The sequence below is a fragment of the Lepidochelys kempii genome, chromosome 2, assembly GCF_965140265.1.
Source record: "Lepidochelys kempii isolate rLepKem1 chromosome 2, rLepKem1.hap2, whole genome shotgun sequence".
Taxonomy (NCBI): Eukaryota; Metazoa; Chordata; order Testudines; family Cheloniidae; genus Lepidochelys; species Lepidochelys kempii.
The window spans coordinates 197,914,222-197,939,690 of NC_133257.1; the positions used below are offsets into that span (position 1 = coordinate 197,914,222).

The window sequence follows — 25,469 nt, forward strand, 5'->3', positions numbered from 1 at the left end:
ACACTAATGGACTTTTCCAGTAGCTGTACTGGCCACGAATGCATCCCAAGTCCTCAGGGCTACTTAATCATTAAAAAACACTTGCTTTTATAACATGTATTATATTTTAAAAGGTACACTCACCAGAGGTCCCTTCTCAGACTTCGTTGGGTTGGGAGGGTACTTCAGTCAGGGTGATAAAAAGATCCTGGCTGTCAGAGAGAATGGTGTGCTGTGTGCTCTCCTCAAGCTCGTCCTCCTCCTAGGACCTCATCTTCCCTATCTGCAAAATCCTCAGGTATGGCAGAGAGTACCCCATCATTGGAGTCCACGGACAGGGGTAGGGGAGTGGTGGCAGCCCCCCTTAGAGTTGCATGCAGCTCAGCATAGAAGCGGCATGTCTGGGGCTCTGTCCCGGAGCGTCCATTTGATTCTTTGGTTTTCTGGTACAGTTGTCTGAGCACCTTAAGTTTCACGCGGTACTGTGTTGCGTCCCTGCTATAGCCTCTGTCCCTCATGGCCTTGGAGATTTTTTGAAATGTTTTGGCATTTCGTCTTTTGGAACGTAGTTCTGATAGCATGGATTCTTTTCCCCATACAGCGATCAGATCCAATACCTCCCGTTTGGTCCATGCTGGAGCTCTTTTGCGATTCTGGGACTGCATGGTCACCTGTGCTGATGAGCTCGCCTGGCCAATCAGGAAATGAGATTCAAAAGTTCCCGGGGCTTTTCCTGTACACCTGGCCAGTGCATCCGAGTTCAGAGCACTGTCCAGAGCGGTCACAATAGTGCACTGTGGGTTAGCTCCCGGAGGCCAATACCTTCGAATTGCGTCCACGCTAACCCTAATTTGAAATGGCGATGTCAATTTCAGCGCTAATTCCCTCGTTGGGGAGGAGTACAGAAATCAGTTTTAAGAGCCCTTTATGTCAAAAAAAAAATGCCTTCGTTGGGTGGACGGATGCAGGGTTAATTTGATTTAACGCTGCTAAATCCAACATAAACTCGTAGTGTAGACCAGGCCTTATATTCTCAATTCACTTAGCCACTTTTGAAAATTTTAGCCCCCTTCTATTTTGGGTACAGTGCAATGTGTCATTGTATTCCTGTAGAGGAACTCTAATGAGACAACTTCATTTGCTGATAATTCAAGGAAACCGTATGTTATCTCTTTCCAAACACTATTTATGCATTGCGACATACCTAATTATTTCTGACTTTTTTTGTTTTTCCATCCCTTTGATGATGCTATAATGAAGTAAGTACCTTGTATTGAAAATGAAAGACCTGGATAAGGTTAATAATACTAGCATATATTAATAGCCCTGTGAAACCAGTAACACAAGTGCAGTCACAAGGGGATTACATGCTCTTTTATAAGTACATTGCTACTCATATGTTGACAGCCTCTCTTTAGAACAACTGCCATTGCAGAAGGTCAAAGCCTCTAGATCAGTGGTTCTTAACCTTTACTACAGCCTGCACCCCTTTGGTTTTCAAAATACGTTCTCGCACCCCTTATCAAAAATCAAAATATGTTCTCGCACCCCTTTTCAAAAATCGTCAAGTACTCCTTTTCTTTTTGAAATAGGTCAGTTCTTTAAACCTAGATATATATTTTGTTTGTATATTACAGTAATCATTAAAAAATGTATAATGTTAACAGATACATAGGTTTGATGAAACAAAGTAGTTGTATTTACCTGCCTGTGCTTAATTTGTGTTTTCGATGATTTACCTTCGAAAAAAATCTCGCACCCCCAGAAAGGGCATCTTGCACCCCCAGGGGATGAGTGCACCCCAGGTGAAGAACCACTGCTCTAGAGGCTGCATCGGATAATTACTACCCCTGCAGGGGAACATGAGAGACAGATTGCCCTCTTAAAGCCTATGGATTCTGTCAGGGATCTGGGCCTCCTGAAAAACTGAGACTTTAAGGAATCACTTCTTAAGGCATGCTGAAGAGCACTCCTCTTCTATTCCACACACTATTGCCAAACAGAGAATAGAGGTCATTTTACAGCATATAATAATATTTTTTATTTACAAAGCACAACCCCCACACACATACACACACCTTGCAAAAGCATTCTGTGCAAGCTATCAATTCTCCTTGAAAGCAAAGCACCATTTTTCTGGGGAGGCAAGTGTGAAAACCTAGGATAGAGCCACTACTCTTAACAGAGCTGGGATGCAAAGAGGCTGTCCCAAATAAGTTGATGCTGGAGTTCTATTTGCATCTATTACAGCACAGCCTGTTATTGTTATCAAAATATTTTTAGCCATTGGCTTAATTCCCAACAGCAAATGATAACAAGGGAAGAGAACTGCCATATCACGTAGGCTTCTTCTGTTTCTGGATAACTTGTCCAGAGAAATACAGATACACATCCCTTTATAGAGAGAGATAGATAGATACTCACCCCTTATATATATGGAGTGTGTATCTGTCTATAAAAAGGTGTGTGTGTGTGGAGGGGGGGTGTCTAAAGATTTTTTTTATAAGAATGTAGAATATATAACTTTCATAGACAATGGAAAACCATTTGTTTGTATCCTATCTTGAAAAGTTATAGCTCAGTGATACTCAGTCCTGGAACTTGGTCATACTGTTGTGTCGAGGTGCTTCACTTTAAGCACACAAGCAGTCCTATTGAAATCAGGGGGACTACTTGCGCTTAAAGATCAGCATGTGCTTTTCTGGATTAGGGCCTGAGTGAATATTGTGTCTGTTAGGTGTAACAAGTGATAGTTAGTAATGTGCAGTTTAATGAAATCTAATGTGTTCACAGGGAATTCATATTGTGTCAGCTAAGTTGTATTTATCGTGCTTGAATACAAGTAGTATTAAAATATGCTGTTTTGTTAAAATATGCTTAATCTCATAATGACTCATGACCAAAATTGAAAAACTGTATTATGTATGTTCACTGTTACGCATTTGTTATTGTCTCGGGTTTATAACTGGATATTTTTGATGTTTCTGCTACAGGGAGTGGGTTAATCGAGCCCCATCCATCCATTTCCTGAGAGTACTAATCTGTCTGAGATTATTAATGAGGGATCCATGCTATCAGGTTGGTTTGCCAAAATATCGTTTCTTATTGAAAGACAGAACACATATAAACTATATATGTAATATGAAAACATAACAGTAAACTACAAACATTCAACAAAACTCCAGTTGTGAAAGTTTAACCAAGTAAGAGTACTGAAACTGCAAAACCGTTGCAGTTGATACAAACATTTTGCTGTATACATGTGCCTTTTGCAGAATGCATTTATTCAACTTCTGATATTTCCTGTACAGTATCTGTAGTCATTAAGTCTTAATAAGAACATAGGAATTGCTATAGCAGAAGAGATGAACAGTCGAGTCTAAGAATCCTGTTCCTGATACTGGCCAACTCTGTAGAGAGACATATAGAACCCTCACAATGCAAATGCATTACTTGTAGAAACCTATAAAATTGGGGGAAATACCATCCTGTTCCCACTGGTGATCATCTGGTATTCTGAAATATAATGACTGGGTGCCATTAATAGTATCATACCTGTTATGATTATAGATTGTTCTTCATATGGGTTAAAAAGGTTTAAAAAAACTGGGCATGTTTAGTCTTGAAAAAAGAAGACTGAGGGTGGATCTGATAACAGTCTTCAAATACGTTAAGGACTTTGATATAAAGAGGACTGTGATCAATTGTTCTTCATGTCCACTGAAGGTAGGACAAGAAGTAGTGGACTTATCTCCAGCAAGGGAGATTCAGGTTAGCTATTAAGAAAAACTTACTCTAAGGGTAGGTAAACTCTGGAATAGGCTTCCAAGGAGATTAGGAAATCCCCATCACTGGAGGTTTTTAAACAGATTGGTCAAACACTGGTGAAGGATAGTCTAGGTTTACTTGATCCTGCCACAGTGCAATGTGCCTGGACTTGATGACTTCTTGAGGTCCCTTCCAGTCTTACATTTCTATGGTTCCATATCTCTAATCCTCTTTAGAAACTTAAGCTATTTGCTTCAGTTCCATGCATTCTGTAGCTTAATCATACATTATTGTCCCAATTTTCAGATGTTCAAAATTAAATGTAAGCAGCCTGATTTTTGAAGGTGCCAAACACCCACAAATTCCATTAACTCCATTGTGCTATGGGAAAGCTCAGCACTGCCAAAAATAGGCCATTTATATTAAAGTACTGATTTGTCCCAGTGTTTGTGTTATGACAAACTTAATTAGTTTTCTTCTTTATTTTTGTTCAGGAAGTGCTCCATAACCTGGGTGGGATTGAAAACCTAGCCCAGGTAAAATATTCTTTATTGTTTTTGTCTCTTATCTTACACAATAGTTTGTTTTTGCAAAGGAAAGAATGAAATGTGTTGTAAAAGTGTTATTCTGTTGGCACATGGAGAGAAATAAATTTGTTCTCCGATTAGCACCTGGATAAGTACATGTGGTTACCCATTATGCCCAAAGCAACTGTACATGTAATTTAGTAGGGTGCACCAATGACATTTTCTTCCAGCTAATTGGATTAGCCAGTAGCTAGTTTGCTAAAGTGAAAAAGACTATTAAAGGTCAACACACGTTTGGCTCAGTCATGAGAATAAGTTCTAGGATTTTGAGGGAAGGGTGTGTAAAGTCCCCAACTGACTTCTCTGAAGGAATAACAAAAGTGACAGAAACACTATTAGTCTGAAATAAAAGCACACTGAAAGGACTGTTTTTCACAGATTGCTGTGCTTTAATTAATGAAGTCTGTCAGGTTTTGGTTTTTTTTATATTGTTGCTTCCTTTGCATAGCATTCCATGTTGCTGGATGTGACTTTGGTCATGGCAAATTAAAAGAAAAGTCTCTGGGCAGTTGTTGTGAAAAGGACAAAATAAACAGAAATATAATTTTGAAAAAAATCAAAATGCATAACATTAGTTTTGTTCTGCACAAAATAGTTTTTATTTGTCCAGGTTTAATTCTTGCAGACAAAAAGGGTAGCACATATTATGTGATGATAGAACTGTTTGGAACACAGAAGCTAGCATTCTGGAATACAGCGTTGATTAATTTAATCTGATGATCCAGGGAAGCCAAAAAGCCTTTGTAATGCGTCTTATGTTAAAAGTTTTCATTTTCCATTTTGTGGGAAGTAAAAATGGAATCCTGGTAAAAAAGCTAAAATTGTTTGACTGTTGGTCATGGGTGCATGTCCGTTGCTCCCACTGTGCCCGCATTGGCTCTCCGAATCTAAACAAAATCAATTTCAAAGAGTAAAGCTCTCACTTGAGAGTACACTTGTGCGTCCCACTCGTGCTATCTTGGTGTTGGTATTGAATCCTTCCTCTCGATTAGACTCCCTTTATGCTCAGGGTTTAAAATATTCAGCTCTTAAGATTCACAGTGAAGTTTGCTCAGGTGTTTACTGTCACATCAAATTGCCCACATACAGATATCTCCAAATGTCAGAAGTTATTGCTATTTTTTTTACACCATTAAATCCATTAGTCTAATGGCAACAGTGCGGCTATGTACTGTGTGTTGTATTATAGGGGCAGCAGTTGCACTGCTTATAGTTAAAATTACATAATAGTTTTCATTCTAGCCCGTTTTCACTTGCTCATAGCTTTCTGAAACTTTCACCTTCTGTGCTGAATATTTCAGGCTTGGTCTCTGCCTGAAGGTGAATTATTTTTAGAAATGAAATCTTAGCAGTATGATATTTCACTACAGCACTCAGTTACTAAGTTGTTGCTGAGAGGTTAGTAGAGGCTCAGAGGTTTTGTGTATGAAGTATGGGTGTGCAGATTAGTAAACTGGTATTTGTGAGGGTCCATTCTATGTTAATTTTGCTTCTAGAGAGAAGAAATCATAAGTGATTGTGAACTTCCAGCACAGATTGTGAAAGACTGACACCCTAGGATATGCTGTTTTGGGTTATATGTTTATAGCCCCCATATTTCCTCCCAATAGCTTTCATAAAAGTCATGTGGAGACCTGTCTAAAACTTTGGATTCTGAAATCATTACTATGTGCTGCCTCATCAATATTCTATGACATTTAAATTGCATAGCTAGCTGGTTGTTTGAAAGAAAATTGCACTCATCTTACTTCAGGCAACAGTCTAAAAGAGTAAACTTATGGCAGAGATTCTTCTTAAAACAGACAATGATTGGTAATAGTCTTACCAGATACTGGTACACACCACAGAAACACTGCACATTTCAACATGGTTTGTAGCATAACCCTTGACTGTGTCTCATTATGAGAAATTTGCTCATTTTAGATGCAAATATGCCTTTGTCCAGGAAACATCTGGTATGCTATGAGTGTCACTAAATTATTGATATCAGAAATGCTGAGCCTTAAAATGAAGTTTCTCATTAATTCAAGCTCTCTCCTCTACTATATGTTCTTGTTGTGTTCCTCATTGTAGTTATTTGCTGTATGATTTAAAAGCTTTTAAAGTCACTTTGGCTTTGGCAGTCTGAACAATGTGATCTGGCAGTCTCTGCTAAATGGTGATACAAGAGTTCAGTTCTTCACCTTTGGAAACCTGATGTCAAGCCCCAGTCTAAGATCAGAAGTAAAATTGCTCAGTTTACCTGAAATAGTCATCATACAGTTTGCAGTACAGAATATCAGGGTTGGAAGGGACCTCAGAAGGTCATTTAAGTCCATCCCCCTGCTCAAAGCAGGACCAATCCCCAGTTTTTGACCCAGATCCCTAAATGGCCCCCTCAAGGATTGAACTCACAACCCTGGGTTTAGCCTGCCAATGCTCAAACCACTGAGCTATCCCTCCCTTCTGTAGCTGCTCATAGGAACCCAACACTGTACTAACAGAATAGTTTCAGGGAAGTTTGAATAGCATTATGTGCCAAATGAAACACAAATGCACCCAAAAGTACACCTGCTATTGCAGACTGTACCATGATCGGATTCATTTTTCCCCAGCATAACCCCTGTTGGCAGTTAGTCCACATGAAATAGGATTGCAAGTTGCCAACAACCCCACCTGTGCCTTCAAGGGGCTTGGAATGAGCTAGCTTACTCCCAAAAGAGGGTGGTGCAGAGCTGGGAATACATCCTGGATATTTAATATAAAAGAGCCATGTTTCATCTACTTAGCCTCAGTCTTTTAGAAAGAACATGCCAAATTAGTCGCTTATGTAATCCACACTAATATAGTAAGGTTTTGTGTCACTCTCCAGTGGCTAGCTAGACCACATGTAGAAATTTATGATTCTGCTGTGTCTTCTGTGCTAGGGTGTCTGGTGTGTTAGCTCAGGTGTTGTGGCTCATGTTGTTAGATCCAGAGGTTGCCCAGTTCAGTTGCTGGAGATGACCCAAATGGGCATTAGTACATTTATAAAGCTCTGCACGGATACAAAATTTGTATCCACATCTGATCCACAGCTATCTGCATCCATGGATGTGGATATCTGCGATTATAATGCGGCTATCCACAGATTTGTAGGGCTCTAGATATAAAATGTGGCTCTGCATCCATGCGTGATCCACAAACATGGTCCATGGATATTTGCAGGGCTCTATACATTTAACTAAGCTATCGGTCACAACTAAGCCATATTCCGCTCTTCTAATGTGGAACAGAAGCAAAAAATCTGATGCTTAGCATTTGATTGCTGTCTCACAAATATTTGTGCAGCCCAGCGGACAAGTAAGTGTGTGTTGAGTCTCTCTGGCTGTTCCATACAGAGGATAATATAAGCTCTCCCCACTATTTACTCCTGTGACTGAAGTGGAAGAAGCTTGTGCTATGGACCTGGAGACTGTAGTTCTTTCTCTGCGGCTGACCCACATTCGATGTGTGTTTCGGAACTATATATGTATGTAATATAAAAATTGGTTTAAGCAGTCTGGAATCAATGTTCGAGTGATTTTGTATTACAAAACATTGTATTTAGAAGTGAATGTAGATGTTATGTTAACACTGTTTTATTGTTGCATTTTTAGTGTTTCTGCTTTGATTAATGGGAACTATCCCATTAACCATAAAGTATGGCACTTCATGAATGTTTGTGAGTCTGAGAGAAATGTGTAGGAGATTTTGCTCCAAAAATCAGAACTTAATTTAATACACTTATCTTTCAAGAAAGCAATCCTTATTCTGGGTGGTGTAACGTTAGCATTTACGAGGGACTGGATGCCTTGGGGCACTGCTAATACATTATAGAGCTTTTCACTTATAGGTCACTGGTTTGTTTGACACCTGTCCAATTCAGCAGGAATTAAAAATTGTTCCCATCTAATGGATGTTTGGTGGCTCCCATATGAGATGAGTTTAGTGGGTTCCAGTTCCAGCTCCCACATCATATATGTGATGATGTGCTTTGCACTAGATTTCAGTGTCTTCTGGGCAGTAGCTCTCTTACTATGTGTTTGTACAATGGTTAGCACAATGGGACCACTGATGTTGGAAGGTCTGTTAGTGAAATCTCCTACATCAGGAGTCAAAATCATGTTACTGATAAATTTGTGAACTGGCGGCACTGTACCTGTCACACATACATTGGAGGAGGCCTGGGGAAGTTCAAGAATCAGCAAACCAAAAAACATAATTTATTGTAAAATTTTCAAAACCATCTACGTGACTTAGGAGCCTAAGTCCTGTTTTCAAAAGTGGTATAGGCACTTACGAGCCCAAGTCCCACTGACTTTCAGTGAGAGTTAGGCTTCTAAGTACTTAGGTCTGTAGTGAAAAGGGGACTTGGGCTCCTAAGTCATTTAGGAGTTCTGGAAAATTTTATCCTTAATTTAAAAAAACTCATATTTTTTGGACCAATCTCATAATTTTTTGTGGTCTGATTTACTATTTTTGAACTTTTGGGGTTCTCAGTATGGCAGTGTACTGTGGGGGGTGGCTTTGGATTGGAGGGGTGAATGGTTTTTCCATGCTTTGAAATTGTCTTGGAAAAATATTAAACAGTAAGGCTCAAACTTTCAAAGTTGTCATGGGAATTTAAGCAATGACCTCCTTTTGTAGTGCACTTTGAGATCTACTGATGAAAAACAGTACATAAGAGCTAGGTGGTACTATTATTACACATATCATTGCATATTCTTGATGTGATGTGCTTCGCCTCATGTGAATTTGCTGAACAAAACAGGTGCTAGAATATCAGCCATAGTCCATCCACACCAAGTTTTTGGAACCTCCTCTTCAATGTATAGAGAAGTTGAAGAGATCCCACTGTCTGCCAGGCTAATGTTTAAGTGATGCAGGGGATTTGTGAGGCCTTCTGTACTGAGGTGAATTTTATCCTTATAAAAGAGTACTTCTGTTGCAGTGTTTGATTATGTATGGTGCGTAGTACAGTTTTCAAATATGCAGTTCCTAAACTTACTGTAGAACTTTAACTATACTTCAGGTATATGTCAAGGTTTTCGAATAATCACCTCTGATATAGTAAGGTGCCTTTGGAACTTTCTTCTCTTCTTGGTACATAACAGCCAAAGTTTGTTAATCTTCGGCTTGTACTATATAGCAGGGACGACGGATTCTTCCTAAAAGTGTGGCGGGGAGGCACAAGGTCCTGTCCACTCGGTGGCCCTGCCCTTCCTCTTCCCTGAGGCCCCGCCCCCTGGCCAAGCCAGGAGCCGGAGGTTGAGGGGGCCCAAGAGCAGCCCCTGGCCTCTATCCCTGCCTCCCAGCCCCCCCACCCAGGACAGATGGAAGGTCCGCAGATCCCCAGAGCTGTCTGTGTGGCTCTGACTCTGACCTGATTCCGGCTTCTGGCCTGGCATGGGGGCGGGTCCTTGGGGGCCGAAGAGTCTCAGCCAGGCCATAGTAAGAGCCACCCACAGCTGCCTGGGCTCCCTGGGCCACTCTTACCCAGGCCAGGATCCAGCTGCTTGCCTGGCCAGGGGGCAGGGCCTTGGGGAGAAGAGGAGAGGCGGGGGCAAAAAGTGAACGGGGTCCTGTTCTGATGTCCCTGCTACACCGTCCGTCTTTTGTCCTTTGCACCTAAGGAGATAGGAGCTGGGTGATGGGTAGAGCTGGGTAATAATGGTGTGGGATTCTGGAGAGGAGGTTAGTTAATTCCTGTTAGGTTATTGCTGGATTATTTGAACAGTCAATTCAGTAACTGATGGGTCTGTTTATTTACAAATATATTTTAAAAACTAGTCCAGAATCTCCAGAGCATTGACTGAGCTCTCTTTCATCATAAAGTAGTAAACAGGAAGACGGCAATTAACTCAGGTAGGTATTGTTAATTAGCAATGACTATTATAATCAGACTTGTAATGGAAAAAACTAGTTTCTACCATAACTGTGGAGAGTGTAATATCTCTTCCTAATGGTGTAGTGCGGTGGCTCTCAACCTTTCCAGGCTACTGTACCCCTTTCAGGAGTCTGATTTGTCTTGTGTTCCCCCAGGGTTCACTTCACTTAAAAACTACTTGCTTACAAAATCAGACATAAAAATAAAAAAGTGTCACAGCACGCCAACACTGAAAAATTACGTAGTGTCTCATTTTTACCATATAATTATAAAATAAACCAATTGGAATATAAATATTGTACTTATATTTCAGTGTATAAGTATATAGAACAGTATAAACAAGTCATTGTCTGTATTAAATTTTAGTTTGTACTGACTTCGCTAGTGTTTTTCCCTGGAAGATCTGTGTTTACCCCCAGGGCCAGTGGTACATGTACCCCTGGATGAGAAGCACTGCTGTAGTGTCCTGCAGTCGTAGCAGTTTATAGTCTATTGTGAATCTGGTGCACCACCTAAAGGCAATGCTTGTGAATAGCACTTTCAGATCTATACAGTAGAACCTCCATTTTACAAACACCAATCTTACAAATGACCAGTTATAGAAACCATTTTTCTCTATGGAAAAATAAAAATCACATAATGAAAGTAATATTGATGAAGAACAAGTTGGCATCCTTTCACATTCAGATGCCTTCAGTTCATTGCAAATCATTTTGCAGTAGTTTGAAGGACAAGAAAAAGTGATAGATTGCAGCATACTGTGACGTATGCACCCTACCAACTGTAATTTTGAGATGTTAAATTTTATGAACTTTTCCATATATGAACTTGTCAATCCCCAATTAGTTTGTAAAATAGAGGTTCTACTATATATATGTTAACGTTGTATTTTGTCCCACTTACAGTATATGGAAACAGTAGCAAATGGATATCTTGGCTATGGAGAAGAGCAGCATAATGTAGACAAATTGGTCAACATGACTTGTGAGTGTTGTAACTGACATATGCACTTATAACCTTAATATGGATGAGGAGAAAAGTTGATATGACAGACTTAGGGATGCTTAAAATATTTGCAAATGGTTTAGCAATTGTGGTGTTCCTGGACACTTTCCAGTCATGGTCATGCAAAAGAGAACAGTGCTTGAGTAGACGAAAGCACAGCGCATTAGCAGATCTTACTCTTGTACATCTGTAATATTGCTTCTGAAGAAATTAACACTTCTTTGTACATTCAAATATTGAATAACATAAATTGTCATGTCAAGAACATAAGCAATTTCAGAGTGTAAGTCAATGGTTTAGACCTGTTATTTTATTACTCTATTAACAAAATGAAAAATCTTAAATTTGAGACACTCAGTTTATGTGATTTCCTTCATTTCACAGATATTTTTCAAAAACTCTCTGCTGTTAAAGATCAAAGAGAATGGGTTATAGGCAGTGGAGCACATAAAGTAAGTGGTTTAAATCACAATCAGCTACTGTGTGAATGATTTATGCTTCCCAAATTTGATCAAGCTGGGATCAAACTCCCTCCATTTTCCAAATGATTGTAACATAAGCTAACATCAGTTCTTTGACTTGTCAGTCTGGCCTAAGATCATCTGAACTGTCTCTTTTTATGTCATCTGAACTGTCTCTTTTTATGTCAGCTGCTGAGATGTTTGTGTTGGCCGTATGCACAAATTGTGGATCATTTCATTGAGTTAATTTAGCCCTTTAAACATTTTGGTAAAGCTTATTCCTATAAAGGCAACATCAAATTTACTTTGTTAAACTATATATTATTAAGGTTTAAATAGTCTTGAAATATCTGCTGTAAACAAAAGTCTTGATCCTACAGTTGGGTCTCTAAGGGTATGTCTCAGGTTGCAGCACAAACTCTGGAACTCTCCCATGTCACAGGGCCCTAGGGCCTGGGCTCCAGCGTGAGCCCAAACATCTACACTGCAATTAAACAGACCCTTAGCCCAAGCCCCACAAGCCTGAGTCGGCTGGCACAGGCAACCTGCGGATTTTTAATTGCAGTATAGACATACCCTCCCACAGGCGTGTGTGGAACACTATTGACCTCATTTGGGCTCATCATGATGGCAGGGATGTGCATTTAGTGGATCTGTTTGTAGATTTGGGTCTAAAATTAGAAACAGTTGAGATCAGTAATAGTGCAACTAGAGGTTCATGGTATAAGTTTGCTGCTGCAAAATGAAGGCAATTTTATTTATATCAGATGGTTCAGGAGAGAAAAAAGCAGATCATGAAGTAGGCCAAGCTTGCAACAAGTAAAAATGGAAAACTGGTTATATTTTAGAAAACCACAACTGCATTTATAAAAATATTAAATACATACATCACTTTAAGATATGAGTTATTAACAGAATACATGTGAGGCCTTAAAATTACAAACATAATTATTTTAAATATAAACTAAAAAACTTTTTACTTGGTAGGACCTAAGTTCAGGGTTCTCAGTGTCTTGCAGCAGCAGATGCCACCCTTAGTACTTTAAGTAGGACGGATGCTTTATCCTGCTTGAGTTGTTTCAGATACTATGTTGACTATTGGAGGAGAAACACACATTCCTGTCCTTAAAACTTGGCAAGTATGGAAAAGACCAGAATTCTTTTCTGATATATTTATTTGAAATCTCTAAGGTTAGTCATGCATTCTGTATTGATTTAGTGTCTTTGTTAGATTTGTATATTTATTTATTTTAATGGCATTTAAATTTTACTGAACAAATATGGATGTTTAGGGTCCTAATTGAAAAACACATCATTTATATAGATTTATCTTTTTAAAATCTCTAATTTTCCAGACTTTAGTAAATTTGCTAGGAGCCAGAGACAGTAATGTGCTGTTGGGCGCACTCCTTGCTCTTACTAGCTTAGCAGAAAGGTAAGTTCATTTTAATAATTGTTGTTTGCAATTAATCTCAGCTCTTGCCAAAATATTGAAGCTGACATTTACTGGGGGATAAGTGTTGCTGTACAAGCTAAAGTCTCTGTCCTGAAGAGACGTATGCATATGCTTATGTTAGTCTGTCTGGAGTGGCTCACAACCGTGAGTGCCTACCTCAGGGTAGATTGTCAAAAACAGGGCATACACCCAAAACAGGTGGTAAATTCTATAATTAGATTTCACCAAGCCAATGACAAATATGAACTCCTAGATCATTGTAACAAGTCTTACCACGGAGTCACAGACAGTCCCCTTAGACTCTCCAGTCTATCTTGTCACCTATGGAAGCAGGACTTAGTGATGAATGGTCACTTTCGCCAAAAAAAACATGAAATATTCAGGTTGTTTCCAGTCATTTACCCCAGAGCAATTGGTACCCAAGATTTTACACTAAGGACAACACTTGTAGCCAATCGCATAATAAACCATCTAAAGGTTTAGTAACTAGGAAAAATAAATGAGTTATTTACAGGTTAAAGTAAGCAAACAAATACGCCCAAGTGAGTTACAATCTAAATTCTAAGAGTGACAGAGCTGTAGTGAAAAGGAGTCTGGTAACACCTTAAAGTCTAAGCCCTGGTCTACACTAGGACTTTAGGTCGAATTTAGCAGCATTAAATCGATGTAAACCTGCACCCGTCCACACGATGAAGCCCTTTATTTCGACTTAAAGGGCTCTTAAAATCGATTTCCTTACTCCACCCCTGACAAGTGGATTAGCGCTTAAATCGGCCTTGCCGGCTCGAATTTGGGGTACTGTGGACACAATTCGACGGTATTGGCCTCTGGGAGCTATCCCAGAGTGCTCCATTCTGACCGCTCTGGACAGCACTCTCAACTCAGATGCACTGGCCAGGTAGACAGGAAAAGAACCGCGAACTTTTGAATCTCATTTCCTGTTTGGCCAGCGTGGCAAGCTGCAGGTGACCATGCAGAGCTCATCAGCACAGGTGACCATGATGGAGTCCCAGAATCGCAAAAGAGCTCCAGCATGAACCGAACGGGAGGTACAGGATCTGATCGCTGTTTGGGGAGAGGAATCCGTGCTATCAGAACTCCATTCCAGTTTTCGAAATGCCAAAACCTTTGTTAAAATCTCCCAGGGCATGAAGGACAGAGGCCATAACAGGGACCCAAAGCAGTGCCGCATGAAACTGAAGGAGCTGAGGCAAGCCTACCAGAAAACCAGAGAGGCGAACGGCCGCTCCGGGTCAGAGCCCCAAACGTGCCGCTTCTATGATGAGCGGCATGCCATTTTAGGGGGTTCAGCCACCACTACCCCAGCCGTGTTGTTTGACTCCTTCAATGGAGATGGAGGCAATACGGAAGCAGGTTTTGGGGACGAAGAAGATGATGATGATGATGAGGTTGTATATAGCTCATAGCAAGCAAGCGGAGAAACCGGTTTTCCCGACAGCCAGGAACTGTTTCTTACCCTGGACCTGGAGCCAGTACCCCCCGAACCCACCCAAGGCTGCCTCCTGGACCCAGCAGGTGGAGAAGGGACCTCTGGTGAGTGTACCTTTCAAAATACTATACATGGTTTAAAAGCAAGCATGAGAAAGGATTACTTTGCCCTGGCATTCGCGGTTCTCCTAGATGTACTCCTAAAGCCTTTGCAAAAGTTTTCTGGGGAGGGCAGCCTTATTGCATCCTTCATGGTAGGACACTTTACCACTCCAGGCCAGTAACACGTACTCGGGAATCATTGTAGAACAAAGCATTGCAGTGTATGTTTGCTGGCATTCAAACAACATCCGTTCTTTATCTCTCTGTGTTATCCTCAGGAGAGTGAGATATAATTCATGGTCACCCGGTTGAAATAGAGTGCTTTTCTTCAGGGGACACTCAGAGGAGCCCATTCCTGCTGGGCTGTTTGCCTGTTACTAAACAGAAATGTTCCCCGCTGTTAGCCACAGGGAGGGGGGAAGGTTGAGGGGGTAGCCACGCGGTGTGGGGAGGCAAAATGCGACCTTGTAACGAAAGCACATGTGCTATGTATGTAATGTTAACAGCAAGGTTTACCCTGAAAGAGTGTAGCCACTGTTTTATAAAATGTGTCTTTTTAAATACCGCTGTCCCTTTTTTTTTCTCCACCAGCTGCATGTGTTTCAATGATCACAGGATCTTCTCCTTCCCAGAGGCTAGTGAAGCTTAGAAAGAAAGAAAAACGCACTCGCGATGAAATGTTCTCCAAGCTCATGCTGTCCTCCCACACTGACAGAGCACAGACGAATGCGTGGAGGCAAATAATGTCAGAATGCAGGAAAGCACAAAATGACCGGGAGGAGAGGTGGCGGGCTGAAGAGAGTAAGTGGCAGGCTGAAGAGAGGTCTGAAGCTCAAACGTGGCAGCAGCGTGATGAGAGGAGGCAGGATTCAATGCTGAGGCTGCTGGAGGACCAAACCAGTATGCTCCAGTGCATGGTTGAGCTGCAGCAAAGGCAGCTGGAGCACAGACTGCCACTGCAGCCCCTCTGTAACCAACCGCCCTCCTCCCCAAGTTCCATAGCCTCCACACCCAGACGCCCAAGAATGCGTTGGGGGGGCCTCTGGCCAACCAGCCACTCCACCACAGAGGATTGCCCAAAAAAAAGAAGGCTGTCATTCAATACATTTTAAAGTTGTAAACTTTTAAAGTGCTGTGCGGCATTTTCCTTCCCTCCTCCACCATCCCTCCTGGGCTACCTTGGTAGTCATCCCCCTATTTGTGTGATGAATGAATAAAGAATGCATGAATGTGAAGCAACAATGACTTTATTGCCTCTGACAGCGGTGATTGAAGGGAGAAGGGGCGGGTGGTTAGCTTACAGGGAAGTAGAGTGAACCAAGGGGCGGGGGGTTTCATCAAGGAGAAACAAACAGAACTTTCACACCGTAGCCTGGCCAGTCATGAAACTGGATTCAAAGCTTCTCTGATGCGTACCGTGCCCTCCTGTGCTCTTCTAACCGCCCTGGTGTCTGGCTGCGCGTAACCAGCAGCCAGGCGATTTGCCTCAACCTCCCACCCCGCCATAAACGTCTCCCCCTTACTCTCACAGATATTGTGGAGCACACAGCAAGCAGTAATAACAGTGGGAATATTGGTTTCGCTGAGGTCTAAGTGAGTCAGTAAACTGCGCCAGCGCGCCTTTAAACATCCAAATGCACATTCTACCACCATTCTGCACTTGCTCAGCCTGTAGTTGAACAGCTCCTGACTACTGTCCAGGCTGCCTGTGTACGGCTTCATGAGCCATGGCATTAAGGGGTAGGCTGGGTCCCCAAGATACATATAGGCATTTCAACATCCCCAACAGTTATTTTCTGGTCTGGGAATAAAGTCCCTTCCTGCAGCTTTTGAAACAGACCAGAGTTCCTGAAGATGCGAGCGTCATGTACCTTTCCCGGCCATCCCACGTTGATGTTGGTGGAACGTCCCTTGTGATCCACCAGAGCTTGCAGCACTATTGAAAAGTACCCCTTGCAGTTTATGTACTCAGCGGCTTGGTGCTCCGGTGCCAAAATAGGGATATGGGTTCCGTCTATGGCCCCACCACAGTTAGGGAATCCCATTGCAGCAAAGCCATCCACTATGACCTGCACATTTCCTAGGGTCACTACCCTTGATATCAGCAGATCTTTGATTGCGTGGGCTACTTGCATCACAGCAGCTCCCACAGTAGATTTGCCCACTCCAAATTGATTCCCAACTGACCGGTAGCTGTCTGGTGTTGCAAGCTTCCACAGGGCTATCGCCACTCGCTTCTCAACTGTGAGGGCTGCTCTCATCTTGGTATTCATGCGCCTCAGGGCAGGGGAAAGCAAGTCACGAAGTTCCATGAAAGTGCTCTTACGCATGCGAAAGTTTCGCAGCCACTGGGAATCGTCCCAGACCTGCAACACTATGTGGTCCCACCAGTCTGTGCTTGTTTCCTGAGCCCAGAATCGGCGTTCCACAGCATGAACCTGCCCCATTAGCACCATGATGCATGCATTGGCAGGGCCCATGCTTTCAGAGAAATCTGTGTCCATGTCCTGATCACTCACGTGACCGCGCTGACGTCGCCTCCTCGCCTGGTATCGCTTTGCCAGGTTCTGGTGCTGCATATACTGCTGGATAATGCCTGTGATGTTTAATGTGCTCCTAATTGCCAAAGTGAGCTGAACGGCCTCCATGCTTGCCTTGGTATGGTGTCCACACAGAAAAAAGGCGCGGAACGATTGTCTGCCGTTGCTCTGACGGAGGGAGGTGCGACTGACGACACGGCTTACAGGGTTGGCTTCAGGGAGCTAAAATCAACAAAGGGGGTGTCTTTACATCAAGGAGTATTTCAGGCAGGACTTCACGGAGGGTTCCAATAAGAAATGGTGCACCTAAGTTATTGTTCTTATTGGAACAAGGAGGTTAGCCTGGCCTCTGATTGATACATGGCTAGATTTACCTCGCTGCACCTTCTCTGTGAGTGACTGCAGTGTGACCTAGAGGAATGAGTCCCCTAGACAGGGGAGGTGGCAAATGAGTACAAAACAAATCTGGTCTATTTCTTGTTTTGATCCACTCCATCTATCTTTTACATCTTTGGCTGGCAGCAGACGGTGCAGAGGGACTGCATGCCATCCACATCTCATGGCTGCTCGGCAGAAGATGGTACAGTACGACTGCTAGCCATTCTCATCTCTTGCCTGCCTGGCAGAAGATGGTACAATACGGCTGCTAGCAATCCGTATCGCCTGCCTGCTCACCATAAGACGGTTCAATAGGACTGACTGCAGGACTAAAGAGAATGACCTGGTCAAGTCATTCCAAATTTAGTCCCTGCTCCCATGTCTGCCCAGGCGCTCCCAGCCGACGTGGCCAGGAGCACCTCGGACACGACGAGGACGACTACCAGTCATACTGCACCATCTGCTGCCAGAAGGCAAGGGGTTGCTGCTACTGTGTAGCAAAGCCGTACCGCGTCTGCCAGCACCCAGGAGACATAGGGTGACGGTTACCTGAGCGGGCTCCATGCTTGCCGTGGTATGGCGTCTGCACAGAGAACTCAGGAAAAAAGGCGTGAAACGATTGTCTGCCCTTGCTTTCACGGAGGGAGGGAGGGAACGGGGGCCTGACGATACGTACCCGGAACCACCCGCGACAATGTTTTAGCCCCATCAGAGTGCTCTATTGTGACTGCTCTGGACAGCACTCCCAGATGCACGATTGTTTGCCGTTGCTCTGACGCAGGGAGGGGCGACTGAGGACACGGCTTACAGGGTTGGCTTCAGGGAGCTAAAATCAACAAAGGGGGTGTCTTTACATCAAGGAGTATTTCAGGCAGGACTTCACGGAGGGTTCCAATAAGAAATGGTGCACCTAAGTTATTGTTCTTATTGGAACAAGAAGGTTAGCCTGGCCTCTGATTGATACATGGCTAGATTTACCTCGCTGCACCTTCTCTGTGAGTGACTGCAGTGTGACCTAGAAGAATGAGTCCCCTAGACGGGGGAGGGGGGGAAGCAAATGAATACAGAACAAATCTGGTCTATTTCTTGTTTTGATCCACTCCATCTATCTTTTACATCTTTGGCTGGCAGCAGTCGGTGCAGAAGGACTGCATGCCATCCACATCTCATGGCTGCTCGGCAGAAGATGGTACAGTACGACTGCTAGCCATCCTCATCTCTTGCCTGCCCGGCAGAAGATGGTATAGTACGACTGCTAGCAATCTGTATCGCCTCCCTGCTCACCATAAGATGGTTCAATAGGACTGACTGCAGGACTAAAGAGAATGACCTGGTCAAGTCACTCCAAATTAAGTCCCTGCGCCCATGTCTGTCCAGGCGCTCCCAGCCGACGTGGCCAGGAGCACCTCGGACATGACGATGACAGCTACCAGTCGTACTGTACCGTCTGCTGCCACAAGGCAAGGGGTTGCTGCTACTGTGTAGCAAAGCCGTACCGCGTCTGCCAGCACCCAGGAGACATACGGTGACGGTTACCTGAGCGGGCTCCATGCTTGCCGTGGTATGGCGTCTGCACAGGTAACTCAGGAAAAAAGGCGCGAAACGATTGTCTGCCCTTGCTTTCACGGAGGGAGGCAGGGAACGGGGGCCTGACGATATGTACCCAGAACCACCCGCGACAATGTTTTAGCCCCATCAGGCATTGGGATCTCAACCCAGAATTCCAATGGGCAGCGGAGACTGTGGGAACTGTGGGATAGCTATCCACAGTGCAACGCTCCGGAAGTCGACTCTAGCCTCAGTACTGTGGAAGCGCTCCGCCGAGTTAATGCACTTAATGCACTTAGAGCATTTTCTGTGGGGACACACACACTCGAATATATAAAACCGATTTCTAAAAAAACGACTTCTATAAATTCGACCTTATTCCGTAGTGTAGACATACCCTAACAGATTTATTTGGGCATAAGCTCTCATTGGTAAAACACACTTTTTCAGATGCATGGAGTGAAAATTACAGATGCAGGCATTATATAATGACACATGAAGGAAAGGGAGTTACCTCACAAGTGGACAACCAGTGTCATCAGGGCCAATTCAGTCAGGGTGGATGCAGTCCACTCCCAATAATAGATGAGGAGGTGTCAATTCCAGGAGAGGCAAAGCTGCTTTTGTAATGAGCCAGCCACTCCCAGTCCTTATTCAAGCCCAAATTAATTTTGATTGTTCTTCTGGATGGGCGGGAGAAACACTCTTCCCATCTGATTTCATATGTTTAGAGCAAACATTTTCAAAGTCCTAAAGCAAAACTTATATATTTCCTTTATAGCATTGAATACAGAAATTACAAATAAGATAAATGCATGCAGCAATTTACAAATATTCCATAGAGTCTAAACACTAAATAGTCTTATAAGACTAATACCTATTTTGAGCAACACTAACACATAAGTCAACTGGTCTGCTCTGCTGCTATGAGTTTGTCAGTTCATATCTAATGCCTACAGCGTTGGTCAGAGCTGGCACTTGGTTTACCAGCATTACAGTTTAACTTTACATTGAAGCCAGTGGGACTGCTCACAGTTTGAAAAGTACGTGTATAAGCCTTTTCAGGATCAGGACCTTACTCTTTCCAGTTGTTTAAATACACATAGCCCCTGATCCTTCAAGACAGATCCTATACCCATGTTGGAGCACTTTGCAAGATTGGGGCCATACAATCCCATCCCGCAGTCTCTGTGCAGGCCTTGGAGTTGATGTTCTCCATTATTAGTCTATTGACTTCCAAACATGGAGAGCAACTTTATGCTTTAGAGATTTTACACAGAGAGAGACAAAAGTGAAAAGAGGAGAAAGTTGATATTGTGAGAAGTCCTCATTGAGACTTCTCTATAATCTCTCTTCTCTTCTGTCAAAACAGAAGGCATTTGAAAAGTATTTTAGTTTGCATTCTCTCTTAACCCTCCCCCCGCCCCCGAGATAATCAGAATAATAATCTATAGATATTTTGGTCTTCCATTTAATTTTACACTAGGAGTGAAATAAGTTTATCTTGCCTGAATATCTTTAACCTGATGTTGAAAGGTTGTTCGTTTTCAAATACCATTGAACAAATCACACCTGTAAAGACCAGTTTTTTTCACCCCCAAAAGAATACGTAAGTTCTCCGGTTTACTTAGGCCATGTCTACACTTACAAGCTTACAGTGGCACAGCTGTACCGATACAACTGTGCTGCTGTAAGAGCATTCATGTAGCCGCATTAGGCTGACAGGAAGAGAGCTTTCCTGTTGACATAATAAAACCAGCTCAACGAGTGGTGGTAGCTATGTTGGCGGAAGAGCTTCTCCCACTGACATAGCACTTATGCTAGCAAAATTTATGTCCCTTAGGGGTGTGTTTTTTCACACCCCTTAGCGACAAAAGTTTTGCCAACATAAGTGCTAGTGTTGACATCACTTAAATGTAAAATCCACTCTCAAATCAGAAGAATGCTTATTCAAATCCCTACTAGTGAAGATAAGGGCTGAATTTATAATCTATGCTTTTCTTAAATCCATTATTGTCTTCAGCATCTCTCCAGAATTGCTGTTATCTTTGTCAGAATAATTCGGCCACTTTCAGTTAACTCTGCTTCTTTTAGTACATTTGAATGTTTTTCTTTTCCTTGTAGTAATTTAAAACTGATTTTCCCTCACTTGAGTACTCTTTAATACTCTCTTTTAAATGATTTTTAAGGATTCTTAATTTTATCTGAGAAGAACATCCTATATAATGGGTAAGCAGTTATTTCAAATTAGGGCACTGTCAGGAGAGAAGTAAGTTCTTAACTTTAAGCAAAAAGTCGGTGAGACTTAAGCACATATTTAAGTGTTGTTCTGAATATGGATATTTTCTCAAATCAGGGTGTAGATTATTATAATCTTCTAGAGTTAAAGAATTTGGTAAAAAGAAAAGGAGGACTTGTGGCACCTTAGAGACTAACCAAGCTGTAGCTCACGAAAGCTCATGCTCAAATAAATTGGTTAGTCTCTAAGGTGCCACAAGTCCTCCTTTTCTTTTTGCGAATACAGACTAACACGGCTGTTCCTCTGAAAAGAATTTGGTGATTATGATGCCCTGTAAATTCAGTTATTCACTTGTAAGTTGCAGCTTCCATTGAGTATTCCTCATATAAACTACTTTTATTTACACTTACATGGGATAAGCAAAATAGTAATAGAATATAATAAAAATATGAAGACATATTTGCATAATAAAAAATTAAACCTCAGCTTTTGTAGTCAGTTTTTTCAAAGTTAGTTTTCTAAGCATATTAAATATTTCAGCTTTTTTCCTCATTTACCATGTTAATGTTTCACTAAAACAATCTGTATTATAAAAAAATAAGAGTAAACTTCTGCAGTTTCAGTGTGGAACCAACTTATTTTTGTATTTTTAAACCTTCATATACAATATGACATCAATACTTGAGCCGTAAGGAAAGACAGCGAGCCAAAGCAATGGATGATGAAGTTAAATAGAAATAACACTTGTTTTTCATATAATTTTAGTTTATGTAAATAGCCAAAATTTTTCCATTTGTAGCCCAGAATGTAGGGAGAAGATCAGTGAGCTCGCCATTGTAGAACACTTGCTGGTGATATTACATGAATATGACTTGCTATCTAAAAGGTAGGACCTTATTTATAGACTAATTATGTTAAATACTTTTCTGTTTTAAAATTTATTTTGATATACAGACATACTTCATTTATTTAATTAGAGTATTAAAGTTTCAAAGCTGTGGCATTTAAAATCAGATACTGATGCAGTAAAATGTTCTTTGGTGGTTATCTGGTACATGTTAATTGTCTTTCTTCCCATTGATAGGTTATATCCTAGCCTACAATTCAACATAAATGGACTGTAAAGCTGCCCTAAAGGATAACTGAGAATTCCCTGGGCACTAGACCACAAGAGCATGCTGGACTGTGGTATTTCATTTGGGGGCCATTATAACCTGGCATAAATTACAGCAGCCTTGAGATTGCCTTAGTTTATATCTGGGACTGGTTCAGATCCCAACAGTCTTGTGGATCAGAGGTGCACAAAGATATTCCCACCTACATTAAAGTCATCACAGCTCAGTTGGACTTGACGATTGGGGCTGATAAGTCCATATTTGGAAGAAACTGGTGGTAAAGTGGTCTCTGGGTATTAAGTACAAAACATCAAGAAGACAAAAACACTCTCTCAAACGTGATTCCATTCCAGTCACCAAAGAATATCATACATTTTAAAACAGAGGTTTTATTGCTTATTTAACTTATAATTAGGGACAGGGAAACCAAATAAAAGGAACAAACTGAATCTTCTGGCATATTTGAAAAAAGTTCTGGTTAACTTTAAAAAAAAATACTACTTTATTATGAAAAAAAAAAAGTGTGACCATAACAGAAAAGGTTCTCTGCTGAATATTGCTATGTGACTACAGTAGTCTTAAGTTTCAAATTCAAGGAAGAAGTAATTGAAGTTGAAAAATTAGCTAAGTTTGAAAGTTCAAAATATGGGTTTTCATTTTTGAACACTTCAGCGCTTTGTGATTCCAGATGGAAGTAGAAGAGCCAAAACAAAGTGAGATACCCTTTTCTTGTGGTCTCTCTAGCCATATTGTGGAGGGAGGAATTAATGGAAATCTTGTGAGAACTTTTTCTTGTGACACTTCCAGCCAATTCTGTGATCATAAGTGTGGAGAAAGATCCACATTCTACCATAGGTTATTCTACCATAACCTATGAACCTTCTGAAGTTCACCCGCCACTACTTGTAATCCATTAAAAACAAAGAAGTAATTCAAAAAAACAACAGCAGTGGTTGACAAGTTCACCTGGAAAGCATTATCGACGGAACCACAGTCAAGCTTCGTTGAATATTAACACAATAATGCAAAGGGCTGGTGCTGCCAGCCCTGCAACTGCAGGGACCCCTAAGACATGGGTCCCCACCTATTCATGGGCTGCGTATACTGTATTAGCTGCAGTGTCACAGGGTCTGGAGTATGAATTGCTTCATGCTAAGTGCCCTATAGCACCATCTTTGATTTCAGAGCCCCATCTGAAGTGAATTCAGAGAGGCTTACAGACATGTTTGAACAGACACAGATAATACAGTGCAGGAAAGTGATACAAACTTATTAGTGTTATGAATTACTGCACACCAAAAATGTGACAGGCTTCATTTAATAAAATTTAGGGCCATTTTAATGGGTGAATAAAATATGACACTTTATTGAATGTAACTTAACAGAAAATGTATTATAGATTACTTGGGCATCTTTGTATATACAGTAGCACTAAGTAACAAGAGTGTAATAGGAATTGCAATAATAACTAACTGTCTGGGTGATTTAACACAGGTGAACTGTATGGTGTGGTTATAATTTGTTGCTGATCTCTTTCTAGGCTGACCGCAGAGCTGCTACGCCTCCTCTGTGCTGAGTCACAAGTCAAAGAGCAAGTGAAACTGTATGAAGGAGTTCCTGTCCTGCTCAGTTTGCTCCATTCAGATCATCTAAAGCTTTTGTGGAGTGTAGTTTGGATTCTGGTACAGATTTGTGAAGACCCTGAGACTAGTGTGGAAATCCGTATTTGGGGCGGTATCAAGCAACTCCTTCATATATTACAGGGGTAGGTCTTCAGTCTTCAGGATCATTATAATTGTCAATGAATTTGCCTCATATTTTAAGGTTATCACACAACCATTTGACCTTATATCAATGTGTAATAAAAGCTTTCATCCTCTGCTTCTGATGGTATTTGCAGACCTTGCGTACTGCAGAAATTACAAGAAATTCAGGTGGATAGTTCAAACATTAATGGCTATAAAGTGTATTTTTTTCAAATATACTATGCTTTTCAAAAGTATAACATGGCTTTGCTGTGTTAAATAAATTAAATAGAGATAAAATATATAGTTAGTGTCCATATAATTTCCATGTTGATTAGGCAGGTAAAAAGGGACATCTATTTCGTTATTTGGATTTATGAATTTTTTTATAGTATCTTAAATTTTTAGTCTAGTGATAAGACCATGGGCCTAAATTTTCAACAGTGACTAATGATTTTGGATACCTGAGTTTGCGGATGCCCAAGTTTTTTCAAGGGGTCTAATTTTCAGAAAATCCTCCAAAAATCAGGCCCCATTAAAATATTTGTAGTTGGGCACCCTAAATCAGTACTTGCTTTAGTAAATGTAGGTTACAGTTTAAAGTCTTCCCAACAATGTCTTATTTGAAACTATAAAGGGGGCTAAACTGTTTACCCATTCACTGTGTGGTTTATATCTGATGCTTTTGATGCTAATTTGAAATTTGTACGTGCTTTTTAAATTTTTCATTGTGGAATGTATGTAGATATAGAGAATAGAGGCAGAAATAGGAATCCAGGCAAATTTCAGAAATGACTAACACAGATATTTATTAAATATTTATTTTACGCTGTGATTTGTTTTTCCAGAGATAGAAATCTAGTTTCTGATCATTCTTCTATTGGGAGTTTATCTAGTGCAAATGCAGCAGGGAGAATCCAACACCTTTGTTTGTCAGAAGATTTAAGTCCTCAAGAAATACAAGAAAATACTTTCTCCCTTCAAGCAGGTACGTATATGGGGCCTGATATTCCACAGCTTTGCACTTTGTATAGTTATTTATACCTGTGCAAAGTGGGGCACAATGTTATCAGATCAGAATGGTATCATTTTACACTCACTCTGCAGAGGGGGAGAATCAGGTCAATTGTGGTGTTTTTTTAGGTGTGCAATATCAATGTATTTTTCATCACAAAATGAAGGAAGAAGTATTCAGGAGCTCAACTGGTGT

General features: G+C 41.3%; 1 protein-coding gene across 14 annotated transcripts in view; it reads left to right on the plus strand.

Moving 5' to 3' along the window:
* Positions 1-25,469, plus strand: part of NEK10 (NIMA related kinase 10) — a 173,638-nt gene that overhangs the window by 20,788 nt on the left and 127,381 nt on the right. For all 14 annotated transcript variants that reach the window (XM_073333431.1, XM_073333424.1, XM_073333427.1 and 11 more), the window contains 8 exons: positions 2,973-3,057; positions 4,242-4,283; positions 11,127-11,205; positions 11,611-11,678; positions 13,043-13,122; positions 22,199-22,285; positions 24,055-24,279; positions 25,108-25,247. In XM_073333431.1, coding sequence (XP_073189532.1) covers positions 2,973-3,057; positions 4,242-4,283; positions 11,127-11,205; positions 11,611-11,678; positions 13,043-13,122; positions 22,199-22,285; positions 24,055-24,279; positions 25,108-25,247 — 806 coding nt within the window. The remainder of the gene's footprint in view (positions 1-2,972; positions 3,058-4,241; positions 4,284-11,126; positions 11,206-11,610; positions 11,679-13,042; positions 13,123-22,198; positions 22,286-24,054; positions 24,280-25,107; positions 25,248-25,469) is intronic.